Genomic DNA, 24,353 nt, shown 5'->3' on the forward strand with positions numbered 1-24,353 from the left:
AATAGAAATTGATAAAGCTTTGGTAGAGAGTTTGCTTTGTTGAACCCCAGAGAAATAAAACATAGTAACTTTAGCGGGTTCAGCATACTTTATTTCACACAAAATATACTTGTGTGAAAATAAAAAAATTTTCACACGAAACACCTTCATGGCTGATGAACCAAAAGACACGCCTGAAGAAGTAGATTTTAGTTATTTTATTAATATACTCTTTTTAGGAAAAGATTCAACAAGCTTTGCGAAAAACCTAGCTAAACTTATAAAAAAGAAATTTTCATGTGACATTTATCCTGTGTATAAAACATTTAAAGTGCACCGATATTTTCAACTGAAGTCGCCTACCCCCTTTGCACTTTCTTCAAATGTTGTGTATAAATTTAGTTGTTTGCGTGACGCAAACCAGACATACATTGGTATGTCAACCAGACATTTGTTGACAAGGGCCGGGGAGCACTTAAACCCAAACCTAACAACTAAAAGTGCAATTAAAGAGCACATCGCCTCTTGTGAAACGTGCACTGACAATGTCTCGATCGACCAATTTAAAATCATCTCTCGAGGCAGATCTGATTTTCAGACTAAGATCATGGAAGCCTTAAGAATCAAACGTAACAATCCATCTCTCAACCGACAGTTATTTGCCTGTGGCTCATCGTTCCTTTTGTGTGTGTTCTAATTGTTTTGTCCAATGCCTGTAGTCTACACCTCATGTGATCTGTTTCCAACCGCATAATTTACTCGCAATCATTCTCGTATCATTTGTTCAGTTTGTGCTTTCAGTCCAGAGTGTCGTTACAGTTACAGTGCATAGTCAAATTTATCTTACGATTTTTCATTTTATGTATTGCAGATTTAATTCCTGATGAGGACATACGTACGTGTCGAAAACGCTTGAGTTTATATTTATTTTAATTATGTTATATTTGGTGTGAAATAAAGTATGCTAAACCCGCTAAAGTTACTATGTTTTATTTCTCTATGGTTTAATAGAAATTCCTAATGGACGTGCGACGACTATAACAGACAGTTTGCTTGCTACTTTAACAGAAAAAGGTATTCCGTTAAAGAACATCATTGGTTTTTGTGCTGACACTTGCAATGTTATGTTTGGCAAACATCATTCCGTTTCCACATTGCTAAAGCAGCATTGCAATGGGATAATAGCAGTTAAATGCTCATGCCATTTCATTCATTTGTGTGCCTCGTATGCATCTAGAAAGTTTCCTAAATCTGTGGAAGATCTACTAAGAAATATCTATGCTCATTTTAATGCATCTTTACAACGTTCAGATGCGTTGAAAGAGTTTCAAGATTTTTTTTCAACTGATCCACACAAAATGTTGCGACCTGGTCAAACAAGATGGTTGGCTATGAAAGCTTGTGTTGAAAGAGTCATTGAACAATAGGATGTTTTGCTTCATTATTTTACTAATGCTGTTTTTGATGATCCTACTCACACCAATGACAACATTTTAGGGAGTTTAAAAAATAAGTTCACTCTTGCATACCTTGAATTCCTGGCATACAATCTTGGTAAATTTACATCTTTCAACTTGGTTTTTCAAAGCGAGGTGCCTCTACTTCATAACCTAGAAGACGAAGTAAAAGCATTAATCAGGTCTTTGTGTGGAGATTTTCTGGAATTGGCATACGTGCGAAGTGTTGATCCATTGCTCGTAGATGTAACAAATGCACAAACTTTCGTTCCATTAGACAAAGTGTATGTAGGTACAAAAGCAACATGCACTATTCAGAGTATTGATAATGACGTAGGAAAAGACCACGAAGACGTGAAGTTGTTCTTAACTCACTGTCGTGATTTTCTTACTGAAGCAGTGAAGCAAATTTTAACAAGATTTGCTAGTGTAAACGAGTTTCGTTTTCTTTCATGCTTATCTCCAACTGTTGCATTTAATCTGGAAGTAGCTTCATTGTCTGCTGTTTATGAAAAGTTGCCATTTTTAAGTGAAGTGGCAAAATTGGAAAACGTTGATGCGGAATGGAGAGCACATGCACTGCATGAACAATTAAGTCAAAACATGACTTTCAGCACATACTGGCAAACAGTATTTAGTAGTAAGAATACAGTTGGAATGCCTCTGTATGAAAACTTATCAAAAGTGATTGTTGTGCTTTTGTCATTTCCATTTTCAAATACTAGTGCCGAAAGAATATTTAGCCAACTGAAATTGATCAAAACTGATCACAGAATTGCACTCAAACATGAGAGTTTATTTAGTTTTTTACAAATAAAGCAATTTTTTCAGAGGAGTGGAACACAGCAAGCTGCCAAGAATGATCCTGCCAATGAAGCTGCCAAGAATGATCAGAAGCAATGTTGAGACTTCATAACAGAATGTTATCTAGTGCTGATGACAGTTCATGCCGCGAACTGAGAAAAAAATTCATGGAAAAGATGATCTCACAAAAGTCATAAACTTTTCATATTTTGTAGACTAGATCATGCCCAGATGTGCATGCATGATTGCATGTAGTTGTAGTTTATCACATATTTTTCTTTGCAAAAGTTTTAGTACTGTAAGGAAAATGTTTATGTGATGTTCTGATTAAACTTTTATGGTGCTAATTATTGCAAGTGTAATTAAGTTTAATTGTTATACAATGTTATACTACCAGTGCTTATACGACTAAATTTTGTAAGAAAATTTGTAAGGAAATTTAAGCTCTGTGTAAGGAAATTGTAAGGAAATTTTTAGCCAATTTTACTTGCTTGTGAGGAAATTGAAAATTAAGTTGAGGAAGCACTGGTGCAAATCCATCTGAATGGTCAAAATGGTTGGTGGCATCGCTCCAAAGAGCATGTTCATGCATCTAAATGCCAAAGATAACAGAATAGTGCTCTTTACGTTTCCCACTTGTTGTTCGCATTGTCTCCAACCATTAGATGTTAGTGTTTTTGGACAATTGAAAAGATATTTTAACGCTGAATGCAACACGTGGCTCTACAACCACCCGGGTCAAAGAGTATCAATATATGAAGTTGCTGAACTTCTTGGAAAGTCGTTTCTTAAAGCTTTTACTCTACAGAACATTACATCAGGCTTTAAAGCTACTGGTTTGTATCCATTGAATGAAAACATTTTCACCGAAGATGATTTCCTTGCAGCATACAGTATTGATCTATACCTGCTCGAAATTCGGAAGATGAAGTGAATCTTAACATGGAATCAAATAGTGGCACTCAAACATTGGCTGAAGTTCCAACATCAAGAGAGAAAGTTGGTCTCATTCATGATGATGGCGTAGCTTCGCCAGTTATGTCTTTGTTAGCAAACGCTGCTGCTACTGAATCAAATCAAAACAACTTTTCTCCTGTAGAGCACTTCCCTTTTCCTATGGCAACAATCCAACCTCAGAGCAACCGACGGAAGCGAAAAAAAGGGTAAATCGTTGGTGCTTACAAAGACACCAGTAAAAAATAAGCTATCAATCGAACCAATGGAGAGGTCCAAAGGAAAGAAGAGAAAGACAAAGCAAGAAAACCAAACAAAAAAAAACAAATAAAAAAAACTAGGCTACTCTTGACACGTCTTCGGATGACGACATTGTGCCACTTGACGATAGCAGTGATGATAGTCTCGATATAGATTGTAGAATTTCTCTCGTTTTTGTCCCTTTTGATTTTATTGAACTATTTAATCAGTTTCTTTGGGGAAACTCTGTAATCTCAAGCAGTGGTCCTCGCATTGTTTTTTCAGTCCTTTTGTTAGTGTTTAGCTGAGAGTAAGTGCTGGTTGAGATTGCAGGGCATATTTAGTTATGGGTTTGTCCAAACAAACTAGGGCTAGGGATGCTGTCAGGCATGCATTCACCATCTGACCACATGTTTTTGTATTTGAATTTAGAAGAATCAATAGCAGTTGTATGCTTGTTTACAAATGTAACATTGTTGTTAATTATGCTGGGCAAAGCCAGCTAAGACATGGATGAACTAAAATTGGTATGTAATGTATCTTATGTGTGTTATATGTTTTAGTGTACTGTTATGCCATTGTTTGTACAGTATCACGCTACATATTTCTGTGTATAGTAGGCTACCGGTAGACAGATTTCACCGTGTTCTTAAATTTTGTAATTTCTTAACCCTACAACAATTTGTGAATAACTTAAAACTACTAATTTTAGTCTCAACCCACCTAGTTAATTGTCTGTGTTTAACATCATTTTTTGTTATTTAGAAAACCGCTTATTGTTATTTCCCTGAAATAAAAGAAATTTGGAACTTTGCATGTGGTGCAGCAGAGAGTGACAGTTAGCGCATAATTTCAATCTGTAAGCGAAGCGGGTGTCCAAGTCTAACCAAACGCGCTAACTTACATCGTTTTTAATTTGTTCGAACTTGCTGGGAGATCAATCTCAATTCTGTTCAAAGTCACTGGAAAACTATCGTTGGCAACTTTCCTGAAATCCTTGTACTCAAGTTTGGAATCTTGAAAGCTATTGAAGGTGCTGCCAACCTAAATTTAAAGTTGGAGACTCAAAGCGTAAAATCTAAACCATCCACCACAAGGTCTGTGCTAAGCCAGCGCCACAAAGAAAGCCATGTAAAAGTGCAAAAGGCGCTGTTGGCACTTCAACACGAGGAAGAGAGGGTACAAGAAGAGGCAGAGCAACGGACTCGTGAAGCCAGGCGATAACTTGAGCTTGCTAAGATGGAAGAAGATGCTTGGGAACAGGAGTGCATGTCTCATCGCAGCTCAATTTCTGCAAGGCATGGTGGTGTTTTGGAATCCCACACCATTGGTAGGAGGAATCGTGAGCTTGATATTGGTAGTACTGGTATAGGTGCTTCAAAAAACTTTGGCATACATTCGGCACCACATCGATCAGTGTTGGGCGATGCCAAACCCAATGCTCATGCCGCAGTGCCAAGCTTACATCTTCAAACCCTCTACCCATCTCATCGACAATCTTACTAAGAAGTTGGTGAACATTACCTGCCTAAACCATCAATAGAAAAAGTTCTATGGTGACCCCATGGATTACTGGGCTTTTGTCAACAGGTACAAAGTCCATGTTGCTGATAGGGTGTGTGACGATGACCTGCGTCTAGTTTATCTGCTGCAGCACTGCTCCAAGGATGTCCATGACAAAGTAAAGCATCATGTTGGGATTGTTGACAAGCGACGTGGTTATGAATTGGTTTGGGGGCGAGCTTTATAAGAGGTATGGCCAACCACATGTTATAAGCCACTGTTGTCAAAACCGCTTGCTCGACGTTCCCCGCATCAACCAACATGATGCTGAAGGTTTGGAAAATTTGGCTGTGCTCTTGAAACGATGTTTGGCGTCATTGGAAGAGGCATCTGGGTCTTCGACCATCAACTCAGTTAATTTTGTTGCTGCAATTGCTAACAAATTACCGGTCAAGCTAAGAAGAAAATGGATATCCGAGGCTCTTCAAATCCAACAGAGAGGTAATTTGGCTGGATTTGCTGACTTCGCTAGTTTTGTTATTGCTCAGTCTGTGGAGGCAAATTCAGTGTTTAGCAAAACTATCTTTCCTTCAAAGTCTGACAGCTTGCGACAACAAAATGTCAGTTCATTTGCTACAGTCAAACCTGCCAATTCCAAACCTCTGTGAAAAAGTCACTTCAATAGTTGTCCTTGCTGTGGCAAATCTCATAAGCTTCTCGTTTGTGTAGAGTTTAAAAATAAAACATCTAAAAATCGTAGGGACCTGGTTTGCAGCAAGCGCTTGTGCTACCGTTGTTTGGGGTCTGGTCACGTGGCAAATGATTGCCCAAGTGAAACCAGTTGTCAAGAATCAGGATGCTCCAGTATTCGTCACCACACTCTGCTGCATGTACCTAATGCAGTTGCAGATTATGGCACTGCTTCCACTTCTGTTCTTTTTGCTAATAACTCTACCTTCAATCCTATGTCTTGTTCATTGCTTGATGTAGTCCCTGTCAAGGTACGTAATGGAAATATAGAGGTGCAAACCTATGCCCTGCTTGATCCAGGTTTAATGCTCTCTTTCTGTGAACAAAGCCTGATCACCGCCTTGAAAATCAATCATGCTGGACTACCCTTTGAAACCACTGTTGAAACCATGACAACGAAAAGACCTCAAACCATGAAGACAAGCATTTTCGTTGCATGTTTCACCTTTGGATGGTGGGGATTCGATTAACTTGCCACAAGTGACCACAGTTGATAGGATATTGAGCAAGTTCGACCACTTGAAGGGAGTTTCTTTACCACGAATTCCTAATGGAACTGTAACGTTGTTGATTGGTAATGACAACTACTTGGTACAGTTTCCCTTAGAGACTAGAGTTGCCCCAGTCCCGGCCAAATGCCCCCATGCTATTACAACACCCCTTGGTTGGTTGCTGAAAAGTCCAACATCGAACACGGCTAATGTCACTTTAGATTACCACTCCAGCTTTCTCTTGAGTGGGATGAAAGGTTCAGATGCTAGGGGCTCTTTGGAAAACTTGCTAAGTACAAGCGAAGGAGAGGTATTCCACCATTCTTCTGACTTTGACTGTAGTAGAGACATAGACGATCTTATGCAATGGCTGCGCAGCAACAGGGAAGCTTTAGAATTCGGTTGCAAGTATTCTCGAGAAGATGCTGTTGCCTATGATGCTATGTTGTGTTGCATCAAGCATGTGGATTGCAGGGGCATACCTACAAAAAATCGTTGGATTTTCCGCTGACACTTTTAATGTAATGTTTGGTTCAAACAGACCTGTTGCACAAATGCTAAAAGTGCTATGTCCGTGGGTAATTTCAGTTAAATACACATGTCATTCTATACATTTGTGTGCATCTCAAGCATCGCTTAAGCTTCCTAAATCCTTGGAAGATTTATGCAGAAATATTTATGCCCATTTCGCAATGTCATCAAAAAGGCAACACAAGTTTAAAGAATTTCAAGAATTTTTTGATTGCCAAAAACATAAAATTCTGAGAGCCAATCAGACGAGGTGGCTGTCAATGATTTGTTTCAAAGTGAATTACCCCTGCTACATAAATTCAGGGATAAAATAAATTTACTTTTGAAAAGCCTTTGCAGCAGTTGTATGGTGGTCCAAGTATGTCAAGGAAACACCACCAATGAATGTAGATACCAAAAATGACGACAATTTTATGCCCTTGCTTCAAGTGTATTTAGGCATGAAAGCAAGCAACACAATTGCTGAAATTGTATGAGATTTGGGTAATGATCATCCAGATGTGCAACTCTTCTACAGGCAATGTCAAGCATACCTGATTTGTTTAGTGGAACAGATCGAAATTAGGTTTACTGACATCAAAGAATGTGATTCTTTGGAAGTGCCATCACCTGTGCAATGTGCATGCTTTATCTATTTCATCTCTAAGTGCTGTGCAAAAAAGCTTGCCATGGTTAAGTGATGTTGTAGACATGGAAAAAGCAAATGAAGAATGGAGGACACACATATTCCTTGGCATTTCAAAAGATGTTCCATGTTTGTCGTACTGGAAATTAGTTTCACAAGCACACAATCTATCGGGTTCTCTTCTGTACAGAAATTCAATAAAAGTGGTGGTGATTATGCTTTCCTTGCCATTTTTCAATGCATCAGTTGAACGCGTGTTCAGTACATTAAAATTAATAAAAAGTGATCATCGCTCAGGGCTTAAGCAGGAAAGCCTTCTTGCTCTTGTTCTCACTTATACTTATATGAAAACAGAGTTGTTATCAGAAGAAACTTTTAAAAAGTTGCTACCTTTACGTCAAAGCATGTAATGTTACTGATGAAGAGGCAAGAGAACTCAGAACAAAATTTTGTATATTGTAATTTTGTAAATGCATTGTGGCAGTAGCGGATGCAGAAACGATTGTATAACTTGAGGAATAATTTTAGAAATTTCTGTTGATAGAGTGAGATTCTTTTGTTGTTTAATTTTTTAACATTTGTTTTGTGTGTTTATCAAATTGTTATGTATATCTATCATTCGGTGTTTCCTTTTTGTCTGTCGCTACATATAGAAACCTATTTTTTATGCTTTTTCCAACGTATATTTGTTCTTTTGTTTTAGGGAATTTGTTAGGAAATTTCAAGGTTTGATTTAGGAAAATTTAAGCAAACTGTACACTAAATTTAGGGAAATTGAAAACTTGAAAGTGGAAACACTGATAAGAGCAGAGTGAAAAAATGAACAATGTATCGCGTCTAGTTTAACGCGTCTCGATAAAAGTGCAAACATGAAATACTAAGCAGCTGGCATTAAGAAATAACGAGCCGTTCAATCGCATACACAATATACCAGCAACGTATGTCAAGACTACTGAATTAAATAACATCTAAATGAAATACAGACGAAATCGGTTAATAGTATACTGCTTAAACGTATCAATCGTTTATTTGAATCAAAACCTGAAATCCCAAACCAAATCCAATCTAATGTTAAGTAAAAACATCGGTTAAGCGTATACCGCTTAAAAGAATAAGTCGGATAAAAGCATCAGGATTTGCTTCTAGTTTGCCTACTTCATTCATTTAATCGTATAATTGTACCCGTTAGCGAAAAGAGAATGTCTCTTTTTTGCTTCGCATAATTGTCTGCAATGTTCAAAGGCGAAATGAAGCAAAGGTGAGACAGACGCATGCGATCAAAGCAAAGACAAGTGTCTGTAATCCCAGGCCATAATCTTATGTGCTAGACATCGCACTACAAAAAAACAATTTTCGCACAGCTGGGCTTCATTAAAACAGAAGAGCACACAAAAGGAATAATCACACTTCCCAATAAAGAAGTTTAAATGCTTTTGATGTCATCTGTCGGCGACTGGCCTTCCAAGGAAAGGACATGGACAAATTATTTCGGCTTGAGAGAGAAGTGTTGGAAAGCATGTCTAAAAGTTTAAACCTGAAAACTTTGGAGAATTTTTTTTAAATTGCTGAAACAAAGTAGCCTACTGTTGTGAAATGCAGTGCGTAATTTTATTTGTGCAGTTTCGTTCAGTTGAAGAACATTGCAAATTAATTATTTTACCAGACAGCGCAAAAGACTTGACAAAAAAACCTTTACGATTCCAAAACAAACAATGAGTTTGAGCCGTGTTTTTCTACCATACCACTATTTTCGTAGGCCACGTTCCATACTCAAAACTACACAGCTGGTACGAGCTAAAAATAGCCCGCTTGAATCAAAAACTTCAATGTCAAAGTTCGCGTTGTGACGTCACAGAGATCGGTGATATGAAAGATTGCCGATTTGCAGTCCGATTGCTGCAGTTTGCAGAAAAATGCTTTGATCGTACATGCTCTATCCCAGTCAGCAAAGCTGATCTTTTTTACATCGTTTCAACGTCTGCAGACGATAAATCAATGTAAAAAGGACCAGTTTTGCTGGCTGGGACATACAGCTTAGTGGTATGTAACACAGAACTAGGAAACTCTTTAAAGTTTAACCAGAATTGTAAACAGTTGTAGGAAGTATCAGTTGTAATGTGCGTTGCAGCCTAGTCAGCACAGACATCTTCTCAACATTACGCCCATTCACAATAAACCTTTTTTTAGTAAATTGGTTAAACGAATCAATCGTATAATCGTATCAAAACGTCTGGCAAATAGGTGATTCGATTAACCGATTTCGTCTGTATAACACAAAGTGTGTGGCGATAAAACAGCAAAATAGGAAAAGAGTTAAAAATATAAAACACACAAAATTTCAATCTAAACTAAAAAGATGAACATGAAACACCTCGCTCCAAGTAAAGCAACGAGTAGAGATGTTAACGGGAACCTAGGCAGTAATTATAATTGTAAACTGCTGAAGCTATGTGATATGCACCAACGTAGCAAATTAACCCTTTTTTGACATTCCTTCAACGTCTAAATGACAGAATTTAGATCAGGGAAGAGGTCATTACAAGGAAGCTTTCCAATTCTTAACAAGCTTTGGTTATATTAAGCCACTACAGAAACAACTGACTAGGGCAACAATCGCTTGCCGAAAATCAGATATAGTTTAACACGTTTGCAATACTTTTTTAACATTAAGACACGTTGCGATGATGCAAAAGTCATAAGATGATTGAGCGCAAAACATACCAAGTACATTCGGTGTTGGACTCAAATATAAAGCCGAAAGTGCAACTGATTGTGTTAAAACAACGCAGGCCAGCAAATCAGTTCTTTTTTGCATTGATTCGACGTTCAAAGGACGTGACATCAATGTAATCAAGGAATACGATTGGGAACATCAGCCATTACTGTAAATGGCTGAAGTAAAACCACACTTGTTCAAAAAAATAATTTACATGAAAGTATGAACTGTTAATAAACAGCATGAAACAATAGAGAGATCTCTTTCAAGAGGAAGAGAAAATAAATGCACAAAAGTAATATAGATATGAGACATTTCATGAAAAGAAAGAAATATTTTCGGAATGGAGTCAAATTGACAACAGTGATTGAATTAAACAATTCGGTAACACGGCTGTCATAAAACATAAATTATACACATTATTACAAGTTCAATCATGTATAATTGTATATATTCCGCACAGTAGATGTAGCTTTCAGCCAAAAAATATTTTATCTTAAAATACATCAAGAAATTTGGTACAAATTAAGTGAAATTGAAAATCTTTAAAATCGAAAGGCAGTAACATAGGACACGACTGAACTTTTGTTTTTCAATCGATGCAAACAGCTTGCCAGTAGTATAATGATGTTACATCTACATTTAAATCATAATATTTGCAATAAAATTTGCAGCTATTTAATGGTGCTTTGCTGAACAAAGCCGTGATGATACATTAACCATCGTGGGGCCCGGACAGGAAATCAATCGCTTTTAACATTAATTCAACGTTTGCAGACGTTAAATCAGTAAAAAAAACGCTTGATTTCCTGTTTGGGGGGGGGGGGGGGCAATAGAATTGTCATCTCATAAAAGTTTTGAAACGGTAAGAATCTATCAAACGTTAAACGTGGGAAACAACAAACTTGTTAAAAACCTGAAGCAATTGGTTTCTAGGATTTTGTTTCCTACCTGTATGTCGGGTACGCGGGTAAGAACACAGTAAATTTAATCTAAAAAGCACCCTAGACAGCAAATCAGTTGCTCTTTACATTGATTCAACGTCTGCAGACTTAAAAAAACGACTGATTTTCTGTCTGGAACGAAGGGAGACCATGCGAGAAACATGGGAAACGGGAAAACAGCAAATGTACTGTAGCAAATTCGGTGATGGTCTATTGTTCATGTAATTCGGAGTACGTGCAATGGTTTTCTTTACAGCATAGGCGGTCGCATTTCTTTTTCACCACATACCTCCAAAGTAGGTAGCACGTTGGAATGGAGATGAGAGTTAAAACACATACCAAAACATAAAGAGTTATCTGTGACAAAGCAAAAAAAGTGTAAGTGTTTTTTTTAATAGTAGGCTTCTGGGAGAAAATTACATAGTAGCATAGAACCCTGCCAAAACTTAAAAAATCCAACACACGTAACTAACAAGCTTCTGGTGACTTGCACTGCATTTCAAAGAACAAAATGTAGTTGCTGGATCAACTGGTTCAGTGACTCGCAATGACAGTCACATTAAAAGAAACACACGAATGAAAAAACCCACTCTTTATTTTTGCTGAAAGGCCTAACCATAGCCAACTTTCTGGAACAGACTTTCAATGCTTGTCGTATGCTTTCATTCGTAGATTACAGCGAAACAGTATGTTAATGACAAGCTATTGGACCAAAATGGGTAAATGTAGGCAAGACTTTCATTTCGCAGTAGAGTATATTAAAATTTAGACTTAACTGCAACACAAAAAGACCGACATTTTAAACCACCAGCACGTGACAATGATGACGCTATTACTGATAAAAACTTCAACTGTAACTCACTGAAGCAAGTTAACAGAATAGCCGCCTGAGCAAAACTACCAACGTCTACCTAGCAAATTCACAAAAAAATCGACATTTTTCTCACTTGCAAGTTAGAGAAAGAAGAACTTTCAAACTGACATACTGTGGAATTAACCCAACCGTTTTCCAGGGCAAGTAGAGGAGAAGTTCGATCGTTTATCTGCAATTGAAAGAAGCAGCAATAAATACAAGATTCACATTAAAGCTCCTAAAATCAGGCTGTAAGCCGCTGTATGTTTATTAAGGGACAGCAAGGGCGTGTGGAGATAAACCTGTATGCTATAAGTTATTGATAACACTGTTTGCCTTGCTCTCAGCGCTTCACAACCCAGTCAGCAAATAAGTTGCTTTTTACATTGATTCAACGTCTGTAGACGTTGAAACACAGCTGAATTGCTGTCTGAAAAGTAACTCATGAATGGTGTACTACAAACAACATCCGCGGCTTACCCATGTACACGTCGATTTTGCAAAACCGATTTGTCGTTTTTCGCGATCGAAAACGACGTAATATTGCTCCATGAAGACGGTGCCAAGCACAGTACCGATGTCGGAAGGATAAATTAAGAACTTGTAGCAAGCTTGGTCGTCAGGTCCATCGTTTACAAACTGCAAAATACGGTACATTGCAAGAAATTTACATTTGTAAAACGATTGTTTTGACTGTTTTGTGTTGGTTAAATATTGCCGGTCTAAGTTTTAAAAATAACTTTTTTTCTTGTCAGCTAATAAAGTTCAAAACAAAAGTTAGGACGTTGCCAAACAGTGAGGTTGACATACTGACTAATAAAACGATAAGTTTGAAATCGAAACTGAAAGCATAAAATCGAAACAGAAACTTGAAAAACTTTAATCGTAAATTGTTTACAGATTCTGCTACATGTCTAGCGGTCTTTTCTTTAACTACAAAAATCAGTATTTTCCGATTTGATCAAAATAACTAACTTAGCAAATCAAAAAAATTTTAGAACTACTGTATATCTCTTTTATTGTGTTACGCTTACTATTACGAAAAGGTATCAAATTTTACTTTGCAGGTCTCCAGAGTTACAATTTTTAGCAGTTGCAGTGATGTATAGTATTTAATTTGTAAAAATACTCCGAAGTGTGCTAGAGCTTACTACCACCAACATAAACTTTTGTTGCTGGTGAAAGATTGTTTTAACTCACAAAAAAAAGTCACTAGGACCAACTCAAAAATGCTGTTGGTTCATCACAACCACTTTCACCTGAACATAACTTTGAGGATAAATGGTGAGAGCAACGGTTTGGTTGAACGTGGTGGAAGGAAGATAAATGGTTAATGAAGGAAACCATTGAAAGATGTTGATTTGTTTTCCTATGCAAAAGACTTTGGATCCGTTGTAAAAGGCTTCGTCTAAATATTCTTGGGTTACAGTGTCCTGGTGTGAAAAAGCAACTCAAAATTACAATTAGGGTTAAACTTAGTTGAACTGTCACAGGGAAATCGCACCAACGTACTTGAAACAGGAATTATGGGATTAGAAATAATAAGGAAATATTCTGAAATAAAGGAGATGGTTTTGTAAATGAGGTTGAAACTATGAATATCTAAGATGTTTTATGCTTATGTTATCATTATGCATTGTATTAAAAATACTAAGCCAAACTGTTCCAAAATAAACCTGTCATTTTAACAAATCTCTCTTACGCCTTACAGTCACTGTGACATCCTTTCAGATGTTTTTTAATATTTTCGACAAGCTTGGATAACGTCACATCTCAGACAGCAAATCAATCGTTTTTTTTACATCAGTAAACGTTGAATCAATGTAAAACAACGGTTGATTTGCTGTCTGGCATTGTCACAAATAGTAGTATATGAAAAATAAAATACGAAAAAGTAGAAAAACAGATATGACGTTACGTTGATAAGCTTTACAATGGTGTGGTATACTGGTGTGGGGAATCTTATGTTGGTAGTTCCACTGTCAAGAATGGTCTTGTCGTTATTGAAGTCAACGCAGTCGTCTTCCACCTTCGTGCTGCCAACCTTCATGCCTGTGATCAGGACTTCGTAAAACCTTTCTTTGACGATCGGAGTCCACAACATTGGACCGATCCAAAGACTGTAAAAAAGATTCTCTAATAATTTTCATAATTTCAATACCAATAGTCTGCACCAAATTTAAAGGTGCAGTTTTGTAGTATATCAGAACCAAGTGCTGTTGTGTAAACGACACGTGTAAAGTAAGAGTAAGAGTAAGTTAGAGTAAATATCCAATGCTTGAAAAGTGCTTCCCGTATGTTCAACCTATGTGGTCCAGTACATTAGCAGTTGACACTTCAAGCGAAATGCATACGGATTAATTAGATACAACTTGTTACATAATGTTTTTTTAAATTCAGTTGTTTAAACAACAACTGTTGGTGTATTTGCGATAATACGTTGAAAGCTGAAAAAATTGAGCTAGTGCAGCTAAAAAAATAATGTAAATAATGAAGAAGTCATGCTAAAAAAAATATAATGCTAAAAATAAAAAAAATGCGGCTAAAAAATTCGTTAAAATCAAATAACGGCGGTTCAGTTCTCTACGTTTACACTTCAGCAGTGCGCGTCGATGTTGATGACCTGGTCTAGTGGTCCACATCCGGCAGAACTAAGCTTCCAAATAATTATTTGCTTCACGCTCTTGAATCCTTATGCCTCATGTGCCTTGTCTCCGGTAGAGTTGTTTACTTATAACCATTCTTGATTTTCTGCTGTTGAGTTCACAACTATCCTTTGTAGTTAGTGTATAGTCGAATTAATATTCTGTCACTTCCTATTTTATATTGCATATGTAAGATTGTAAGTGTAATCATTCTTATGGGACTACTCATGATGCGCACGTGACAACCATGTCTTAAAAACGTTTGAAACTTTTTTTCACTTGTTTATGTTATGTTCGATTATATATTTTTCGTCTGAATAAAAATAAAAAAAATAAATGTTAAATCCACGTCTGGGGTACAACAAAGTGAACTCTCTTCCAAAGCTCATCAGAAAACAAGTTTCATAAAAAAAGCCCAACCTTTGCTCTGGAGTGCCCATCACAAACGATCCGTACGTGACGTCATCGGACGGCCGGGAACATAACTGCATAGAAAAGATATCACGAAGGCCGCTTTGCGGCAGGGCAGAGTCCATGAAAGAAGGGATGTTCTGCCCGGGTGGTTGCACTATATCGGAATAAGCCAATCCCAAGATCCCCTGCAAAACCACAACAAAACGAAGTGATACACTAAGTATGTTTCAGTACGGAGTATGGAATTTGCAAAGCATAGATTAAAATGAAATCAAAACTTCAAATACGGAAGGAAATAGTTTTCCATGCCTTCATATTATCCAACTTTTATTCTCTTTTTTTTAATATTGTCATCACATTGTAGAATTACGCATAAGTTTGCGGTCACTTATTTGCTATGCGTAAACTTGCAAAATTGTTTGTTAAATGTTATGAAATAGCCTTCCTGTTGTCGTCTAACCCTATTACTCACTTTTAATCAAATGCAACATCATTGGATGGCAAAATATTTGCCTTAAGGCTGAAAGAAAAGGGAAGCAAAAAAGGAAGCATGGAAAAAGAAGTTCTTCTAAAAGGCAGAGAACTAACTGATACAGGAGTGTTAATTTAATTGAGTATTTTCAAAAGTGGATTCCATTTAACATTTCTGGGTATAGAGTAAAATGTGGAACACGACACAGGGTAGGAAATTTGAAAAACTGCTGTTTTATTCCAAGCAAACCTTGATAACAACCCTAGTAAATATTAAAAAGGTCGCAAGAAATTAGCTATCACCACTAAGTTGGAACAAACAAGTGTACCAGAGTAGTTGTCACAGCAAACCACAGAGAAATATACTTGAAGATTCTTTCACGGAGTAAAAAAAAGTTGATTCATTAGAGCCACTAAGCTCATCGAAATTGAAAATCCATTGGCCCGCTTCTGTACAAGATCCTAATTTCAAGTCTACCAACCATCCACCTTTGTTTCGATGCAAAATGTGAAATTTTATGTCAGTGCGTTCTGCGTTACATTTCAACACCTTTACGCAAACTTTAAACTAAAGATTGAATTAAAATACAAAAAGAAATAAATCTGTTTTACCTGCCAGTTAGAATTGTTAAGAAAGAAGTTTTCAGACGATTGAATTTCGGTTACTGGAACACGAACAGGGGTATGTAGGCCTGCCGACGGAATGGAGACAATATCAGATAACATGACACCTTTCCATGAGCCTTCCACATATGCAATGTCGACATGATGAGGGGATCTAGTGTCCACGCTGCTTGACGCACGTTTTACGTAGTGACGTTCGATAAAGCGTGATGACGTGCCTGCAATCTATCAAAAACGAATTTTAATTTGTTACACGCTGTGAGTAAAGTGGCGGTTATGGGTTTGTCCGTCAGTAGTACCCAGACTAATGTCCGTTCGGTGAAGATTTACGTTAAGTCGACATGAAGGCAAGATTGCTGGTCTTTGTGTTCACTTTGAAATATGTTTTTCAGTGCAAAAAAAGGCACAGCTGTGCGCTCTGGACAGGAGTAGAACTGACATCCTTTCGATCCTTATGGGATCATTCTAAGTTCATTTAATCAAAGGATTAAACACCATGCCTTTTGATTTAGCTGAAACTTGGCACAAATGATGCTTGGACTAACAAGTTCCTTTCTATATTATAAAAGTGTGTTTTGGTCATGATTTGTGAACAAACTGAATCAAGAGTTGAAAATTGAAATAATCCAAATCAACAAAATCTCGATCCATTTGATTGAGAAATTGCTATTTTTCTTTTAAGGTGTCCAAATTATACTACTTTCAACTACGTAAAAACTACCAAATCTAAAATGATATCTCAAACGAGACATGGAACTTTTGGTCTTTTTGACAAATTTCACAAAATCGTGGTATTTCAAAATTAAACATGGTAGGCTACCAGTATCTCAGCAACTACTTGATCAACGTCAATATATAAAGTATCATTGCGATGGGAATTTTCCATTGAACATGTTTCTTCAGTTATTTTTAAAATGTGACCTTGTTTTGGGATATTACATTTTTGTCTTACCGTACACTTTGGCTTTGAAATTGAGCCCATGAAACAGGTCACAGTGACATTTTGAAAGGTGGAAATAATAGCTTAGGCAATTACGTTTTGCATATTTGTGAAAACAAAAGACTAATATTTTTTTAGGAAGTGAAAACAAAAAAGATCAGCACCCCCTCCAGCACATGTAGTTCCACGCAAAGTGAAAATTACATTACTTTAAAAACTTTTTATGATTAGAAAGAAAATACCTAATAATGCATTACTAAATATTAATTGCAGACCAAGGCCAACTGTTTCGATCTTACGGATCTCTTCAGTGCAGTGAAAGAAAATTGATTTGGATTGCTTTAGTTTTTCATTGTTTGAATTGAATATTTGTTTAGTGATGAAAGTGATCAAAATAACAAACAGCGTTGTTTGATTTAAATCCAGTAAAAATCAGTGAAATTTTTAAGTATATGGACTAGAGACAAAAAGCTGTTTTTGGATGAGGTTGATGTAGTAATAGAATTTGATTGAGACATTAGCCCTAATATTTTGTCAGAAGTCCTTAATTATCATCCTAAAATGGGCCCTTTAAACCATACGTATTTCAAGAAGATATGCTAAAAATAGTAAAACCTTTGACATGGTGGAAATCCCAGTCTGACAGAATCAGCAATGACAGGTTAAAGGTGGCTTTGAAGGCTTTAGGAAAAGGTACCGAGTAGGGGTGAAAGCTACCAGTGCAGGACTGCAGGTGTTGAGTATGTTTTTTCTACTTCACTTTCGGCCTGATCCATCTTGAAGTTAAAATCGACTGGGCATTGCAAAAGCTGACAAGCTTGTATTCATGTACAAATTTCCCAATGCAAGACAAACTGCTAATTTTGTTCATCTAAAGTCTAAATAATTATTGTTTTAGTATGGTATTACATTCAGTAGTCAGTCCTATTAAACTCTTGTCAGAATAGACCTGATTGTATGCATCTATTAAGCTATTTTTCCTATACTAGCGCTATCACCGCTCGGTCACATAAACAACATTTATCTGTTCATGCCTTCATGTGCAGTGTTGAATGGCGTAGTGAAATGTTGGACATTCAGCTTTGGCTTTTCTAAGTAAAAAGAATTATCACTGCCTTGAATGCATTTTCCACTGCACAGGAACTATCAATGCAAAAATCAATCTAACTACAACTTTACGATCGCCAACTAAACTCCACACGATCAAGTATGAATAAAGTTTAGGCAAAACATACCACAAAACGTCACATTCATCTTATTAAAGTCACAAAAGGTTAATATTTGGTTGTTGAGAAAGTTCAGCAAATAAATTTATGGCTTACCGCAAAATTGCTGCTTCCGGTATCCAAAATTACGTTGAATGTCTGGGCTGGTGTTCCAATGTTAATTGAAATGTAGAACCCAGAAGACAGTTGGCCTTTTAAATTTGTTATGTTGCTTCTAATATCTTTATGAAATTGCAGTGGCCATTTTGCACATTCAAGGCTGGAGATCAACAACAAGAACAATGCTGAAACATGGACTAACAGAGTCATGCGAGTCATTAAACAGCTAAAAGCTTACTCCATTCCTAAAGACAAAAGGACTGTCAACTTTGTTCAGAGCGATGTTAAATTGCTAACAGAACAGACAAACACTACCTGATGCATTGACACAATAGCGGGAATAAGAAAAAAATTACAGTAACACTTTATCTTTATGGGCACTCAAAGTGAAGTAACGAATGAACGAAAATGAAATGAAGTAAGTTTTTTGTATGAGGAATTTTTGCAAGAAAAGTAAAACTAAACACTATGACATAGAACAAAATTGTTGGCAAATGATGATAGGCTGCGTTATAAATTAGTAAGCACTCAACAAGTTTAAAGACACAGAATTGTGTATTACAACAAAACAAGGAAATATAACAACACAGTACAACACAATAAAAAATGCACATGTACAAGCAATGTACAGCAGTGGTTTCTTTTTGCATACAGCTTGATATAAAGTATAGAGTTGTATCAGCCAAACTTGTAAAATATAATAGTAATTAAGCCAAACATTTAGCACATCATAAAAACTACTTAGGCTTGACAAAGAAATAACATTTCACAAGTGTAGGGAAATTAAAATACACAAAAAAATTAAGTAAAAAAAATGAACAAAAGTATCCTTTGAAAGCAGAGAGAACCTTTCTATGCTTGCCCTAGATTGATATAGTGTCACAAAAACCTCAATGTAGTATTTCCATATATATAAGTGAGTAACAACTTTCCTGCAGGGTGTCAAATGGTGAAAATTTGAAAAGCGGCTCCCGGCTCGGCGAATGCATAAACACATTGCAACATGTCCCCTTGATAAATCTAGTGTAGACAAGTGCTGGTAATGAGTGTAAAAATCTACTCACACAAAATATCTGGGTCTACTCCAAAACTTTTATGTAGAGAAAGAACTGAGACTCAAAAAAGTAACCGGGGGAGAGATTGGGTCATTCTATAGGATCTTTACATGCAAAGCTTCTTGCTGCGGCAGACGTACAGCACCATATGAAGGTAACCTCAAATATGTGGGAAAGAATATGATACTAATGAAAATTTTGAAGATCTTTTTACTTGATATGATGTTATAAAGGCAAAGATAAATAAGTTATCATCAACGTTGCATTCAATTCTTGCCAACTAAAGAACTGTGATGTGTCAAAATTTGGGAAGGCAAGAACCTGAATTTTTTGGTCACCATGTTTTTTAACTGTTGTATGTAACTTAAAAATATTTATTGCAAGAACTCATTTATTTTATCTATCCTTTAAAAGCGTTTTAAGAATGCAGCACGGTTTCAAATATCCTCTATTGCGTATTTACTAGTACTCACTGCATGTAACTGTGGAGCCCTACAGTATATACGTGATTCGCTTACATGAACAAATTATAGGTGACCTTCTTTGTAGTAAAATTGACAAAAATACAGTTTTACATACCAGGAAGAGTTCTTTTTTGGATATTTTCACTTGTAATAATAGACTTTGGGAGCACATTTTTGAAATATGTGTGGTGAACCATAACTAAGGCCGTGCAATGTAGTTTCTGGAGTCATATAAAGAAGACGTTCAGAATCATCAAACGTTATCGCATTACCTGCTGATGTTTGTTGTTGTTTAAATGTTTATATATAAGCCTGTGACTGTGAGGAAATCCAGTTTCTTAAAAAGTTGCCAGCAAAAAAAAAAATGGAAAAATCAGTAAAATTTGAAAACTGTCAATTAAAAAAGTGGCTTAATATGCTTATTAGGCCTATTCGTAACTATTGTTGATAAACATTGAAATGGCTTTACTTGTAAAAAGATTTTGTAAAGGTGCAGCAAAATGACTTGACATACGGAAAAGTGAATTTTTTTGTTTTGACATGAACTTCTTTTGATTGCAGTTCAGCATAACTTTGCAGTTGAGCTTCGCCGCCTTGCTTTCATTGCAAAATCACTTTATCAAACATTTGTAACTTTAACACAGCACCCCTATTGGAAAGCAAGCATATTAGATGCATCACCTTTGTTAATGAAAACCCTGTATATCTACGAAGGAAATAAAACAATTGCAAACAAACACATTGTTCTTTCTCAAATCTAAAAAACAATATGACCATTTGGCTGCACTTTTTCTCTATAAAAATTTTAGGAAAGCCATTTCTTTTCAAGTACATGCCTGTTTTTGTACCACCTGGAGAAATATACCAAATCAGTTGATACAATAACAAAAATTTCTCAAATACGGTTATTTTAAGCCTTAGTATGTCTGCGATTTCATGTGCACTTTCATCTTAAAATGTTTTATTTTTCTGAAAATAAAATTACAAAATGCAAAAAAAAAATCATCACTCAAAGTACCGTACGTAACTGAAACATATCACAGATGAGTTTGGAACATCAACTGTTACATATTTCATCGTATAGCATAGCAACATATTTCATAACTAAAAAAGCTCAGTAGAACACAAGATATGTTACAAATGTCTTAATTTGAACATTCCCTTGGGCATGTTGTTTGTTGCAAAGCTGTTAAAATCTTGAAGGTTTTGACGGCCGGCAAAGAGCAGCGGCTACTTCTTCAATCAAACCTTTATTTTTATGAAGATATATTTGTGTTTCCCACATCAAATTAAGAAGTTTTTTATTGTCGACTTCATCAAGCATTATGTCTTCATCAACTAAGGGAGTCAGTCGATAATAAAGAGCATCAATCATTTCACACCTAGAAAAACATATGTAAAAAAAATTAAACAAAAAGAAGCCTGGTCACAATTTCAACCTACTTGAAACAGTAGCCTACCTTGCCAAGTATTATTTGTGTGTTACTGTTAACTGTATGATATTATTTTATTTTTTGTAGCATTAACCAATTAACCATCAGCAGTCACACGAATTTAGAAAATAAAACCGTTCACAAATGCAACATTTTGTCTTGTAGTTCATTTTGCAATGTCGTACCGCACACGACTTACCATGCCTGAGCTCTGTCAACAACAAAGCCGTCTGTTTCACAAGCTACATCGACCAACATTTGACTCAACTCCAAACCAGCCAGGGCAGAGTTAACAAGGGCAACAGGATTTGTAGGCCGATACACATCCACAGACCTATTATAAAGTGACAAGTGAAACAGTGACAATAAAACTTCCAAAAAAACAAACGTATACAAAATATTGTTTAAAACCTTGAACAGATAGTCTGCACAAAACAGTGTTGAACATATCAGACATCACCATACAGTTTTCTATACTCTGTAACAGTGTAACAGTATGTAATGTTCAACAAGCATTTTACTCACTTGGCAACAGTGGTTTTCAAACATCCAGTTCCAATAGAAACCACAATGCCAACTTCTTTGCATGGTTCAGAATGCTGATCTTGACATGTTAATTTATGATAGCGATGAATTTCTGTGAGTGCATCTAAGGTTGGGTTGTTGGCAATTAATCCTCCATCAAGAAATTTATCCATTGGACGAAAATACGTTGGAGCTGCACCACTGCTTCTGGCAACTTTCCAAAGCGGTTGTTCAAGCGATGGAACCCTTTCCTTGAGTTTATCAACATCAGATCCTTTTACTTTCTTTGAAATTCTATGATTTTCAAAAGCATGAAAATCACACAAGGAATAATTCTTGAAAAAATGAAGTTTCACCGGCTTGCGATCAGCCAAGGCAGTTGTAATTAAAACTTTCGGTCCGTTAGAAATGCTCTGCATTGTAGTCTCTTCTCCAAACTCTTGCTTTAAAAACTCTTCCATTGGCTCAGAGTTGTACGGCCTAGAACCTGTGAAAACCTTTTCTTTGAATCGAAAATAAAGCCTTTGTGCTTCCAATGCACTTTTGCCTTGAGCCAAGCACAAAGCAAGCAGTCCGCCGGTACTAGTTCCCACAATCCAATCAAACATTTCTTTCGATTTTTTTCCGGTAAAGTTTTCAATAGCCATTAGTATTTGTGTGAGAATGAGTCCTCGAATTCCACCTCCATCTAAGCACAAAACTCGATCTCCACTTATTGAATGATAGTTATTATTATTGTACTGATGTTGCACAGATGTTAGAATAGACTTGGTAAATATACCACCAATGGAAGACAACAATTCAACAATGCTGTTTTTGTTTGGTTTGTTGCTTCGGACAGCTAGAATACCAGCGGTTTCTCCAAAGTCATTTGCAATTGTGTGATCTGCTCCAAATAATAAAAGCATCTTTACAAGCATGACACAATCTTCAAAAACAGCAAGATGTAAAGCAGTGTTTCCATTTTTCCCTTTTCCATTTACATGACCATTTCCAAGAATAATTGCAACTGCTACCTCCAAGCGACCACGCAATACCATAATATGTAATGGTAAATGTGAAGCTTTGCTTGCAACTTCAGTTGGAGTGTTGTACTTATGCAGAATCTCAACTTCTTCTTGTTTCTTGCACCAGTGCAAAGGAATAGCACCATATTTGTTACAAGTTGCATTGACCAATTCTGGTGAATGTTCCAGAAGCAGTTTGACAACATTTAATGAACCGTATTTCAGTGCATAATGGATTGGTAAAGCAATGGAGCCACAGTGATAAACATTACCGCCTTTTTCGATCAGAAGTTTGCACATTTCAGTGTCGTTTAATTTGCATGCAATGTGCAAGGCGGTTTCACCTTGGCAATTTTCCATATTTAACATCTTTTCATTTGCCGCAGAGAATAAAATTCGAACACCTTGCACAAATTTTACATTGACAGATAGATGAAGAGCAGTGTTGCCTTTGTCATCACACTTGCTCAAGTCAGCTCCACCTTCTACCAAGGCGTTAACTATTGTTATTGATTTTAGCTGACAAGCTATATGAAGAGGAGTGTAGTGTTGTTCACAAGATTGACTATCAATCCACTGGGATAATGGGGATTCTTTGCTGTATACATTTTCAATTCCAGCTTCAACAGCAATATGGGCAGGAGACCAGACGCTTCGACTTCGTATCAAGTTGCAAATGGTTTGCAGCTTGGCAAGATTACGACATTGATCGCTACTGTTGTATAAAATAAGCAGTTTCTCAGTTAGTTCATCAAAAAATTCCAAGGCTTCCTTCTTCTTGCTTGCAGGGAGATGATAAAGCCTGCATAACTTGTCTTTTACATTGGGTCCAGTTAAAGTGAGGTCATAGTAACCATCGATCAAGTATAAAGAAAGAAGTTCAGATGCTTTGACTAAATTTGAGTCTGAAAATATGGTACTTGGTTGCTCCTTTATGGAATATGGATCAGTAACAACTTGATTGATTTTGTCAAGAACAAAATTGGCAAAATTCATGACGTACTTTTTAGCACAATTTTGGTTTCACCATAATATAGTTATTCATGCAATACTACCTTAATTTTAGTTATCTTATAAAAATTGTTGATTTCAATAGTTCACACAAGCACTAAAACATAAGAAATCACAATATATATAGAATAAAAATAATATAGCTTTGAATTTGATACCAGGAAAATGCCGAAATAATTGAAACAACGTACATAAATAATAATTGCCAAAGCAAATTTGTAGCTTGTATTAATTGCAGAAAGCTTTCACCAGAAATTAAGTAAAGTTTGCTCTGATAGCACAGTTGATTATGTGATCAACTTTGTGAATAAACAAAATGCAAGATCCAGCAGTGCTCATTCAGCTCTTCTGAAATATGCTTGAGCAACACACTTTAAAGACTGCTCTCCAATCTCCATTCAGTGGTTGGCTTACTTAGTGGATGGAATTATAGTATTTACTAAAAATAACACTTCAACAAGGAGCAAAATTTCACTCTGTCAATCTTGATGGGTGCAACCACTGCTACCTAATTCGTACCCTCATTTTGTACCCTGAAAAGATCGAGAGAAAAAATAGCACAAAGGCGAAGTCACTGATTGCAACAAAGCTG

The 24,353-nt window shown here is 36.4% G+C and overlaps 3 protein-coding genes across 3 annotated transcripts; 1 reads left to right on the plus strand and 2 right to left on the minus strand.

Annotated features, from left to right (window-relative positions):
- Positions 1–2,793: 2,793 nt before the first annotated feature.
- On the plus strand, positions 2,794–3,174 carry LOC145769060 (uncharacterized). Its single transcript, XM_082580656.1, has one exon. It carries the CDS (start codon positions 2,794–2,796, stop codon positions 3,172–3,174), a length of 381 nt encoding a protein of 126 aa, XP_082436782.1.
- Positions 3,175–11,204: 8,030 nt separating this feature from the next.
- LOC145769061 (beta-secretase 1-like) lies at positions 11,205–18,509 on the minus strand. Its single transcript, XM_082580658.1, has 9 exons — positions 18,505–18,509; positions 18,264–18,426; positions 15,990–16,226; positions 14,913–15,091; positions 13,766–13,967; positions 13,095–13,280; positions 12,328–12,486; positions 11,942–12,037; positions 11,205–11,351 (listed from the first exon to the last, which is right to left on the minus strand). The coding sequence occupies exons 1-9, from the start codon at positions 18,507–18,509 to the stop codon at positions 11,205–11,207; spliced, it is 1,374 nt and encodes a 457-aa protein (XP_082436784.1).
- A 5-nt stretch (positions 18,510–18,514) lies between these two features.
- Positions 18,515–23,840, minus strand: LOC145768757 (85/88 kDa calcium-independent phospholipase A2-like). Its single transcript, XM_082580342.1, has 3 exons — positions 21,744–23,840; positions 21,418–21,552; positions 18,515–21,167 (listed from the first exon to the last, which is right to left on the minus strand). The coding sequence occupies exons 1-3, from the start codon at positions 23,744–23,746 to the stop codon at positions 20,975–20,977; spliced, it is 2,331 nt and encodes a 776-aa protein (XP_082436468.1). The 5' UTR covers positions 23,747–23,840; the 3' UTR covers positions 18,515–20,974.
- Positions 23,841–24,353: the final 513 nt, after the last annotated feature.

The sequence above is a fragment of the Aplidium turbinatum genome, chromosome 4 (genome assembly GCF_918807975.1).
Source record: "Aplidium turbinatum chromosome 4, kaAplTurb1.1, whole genome shotgun sequence".
Lineage (NCBI taxonomy): Eukaryota > Metazoa > Chordata > Ascidiacea > Aplousobranchia > Polyclinidae > Aplidium > Aplidium turbinatum.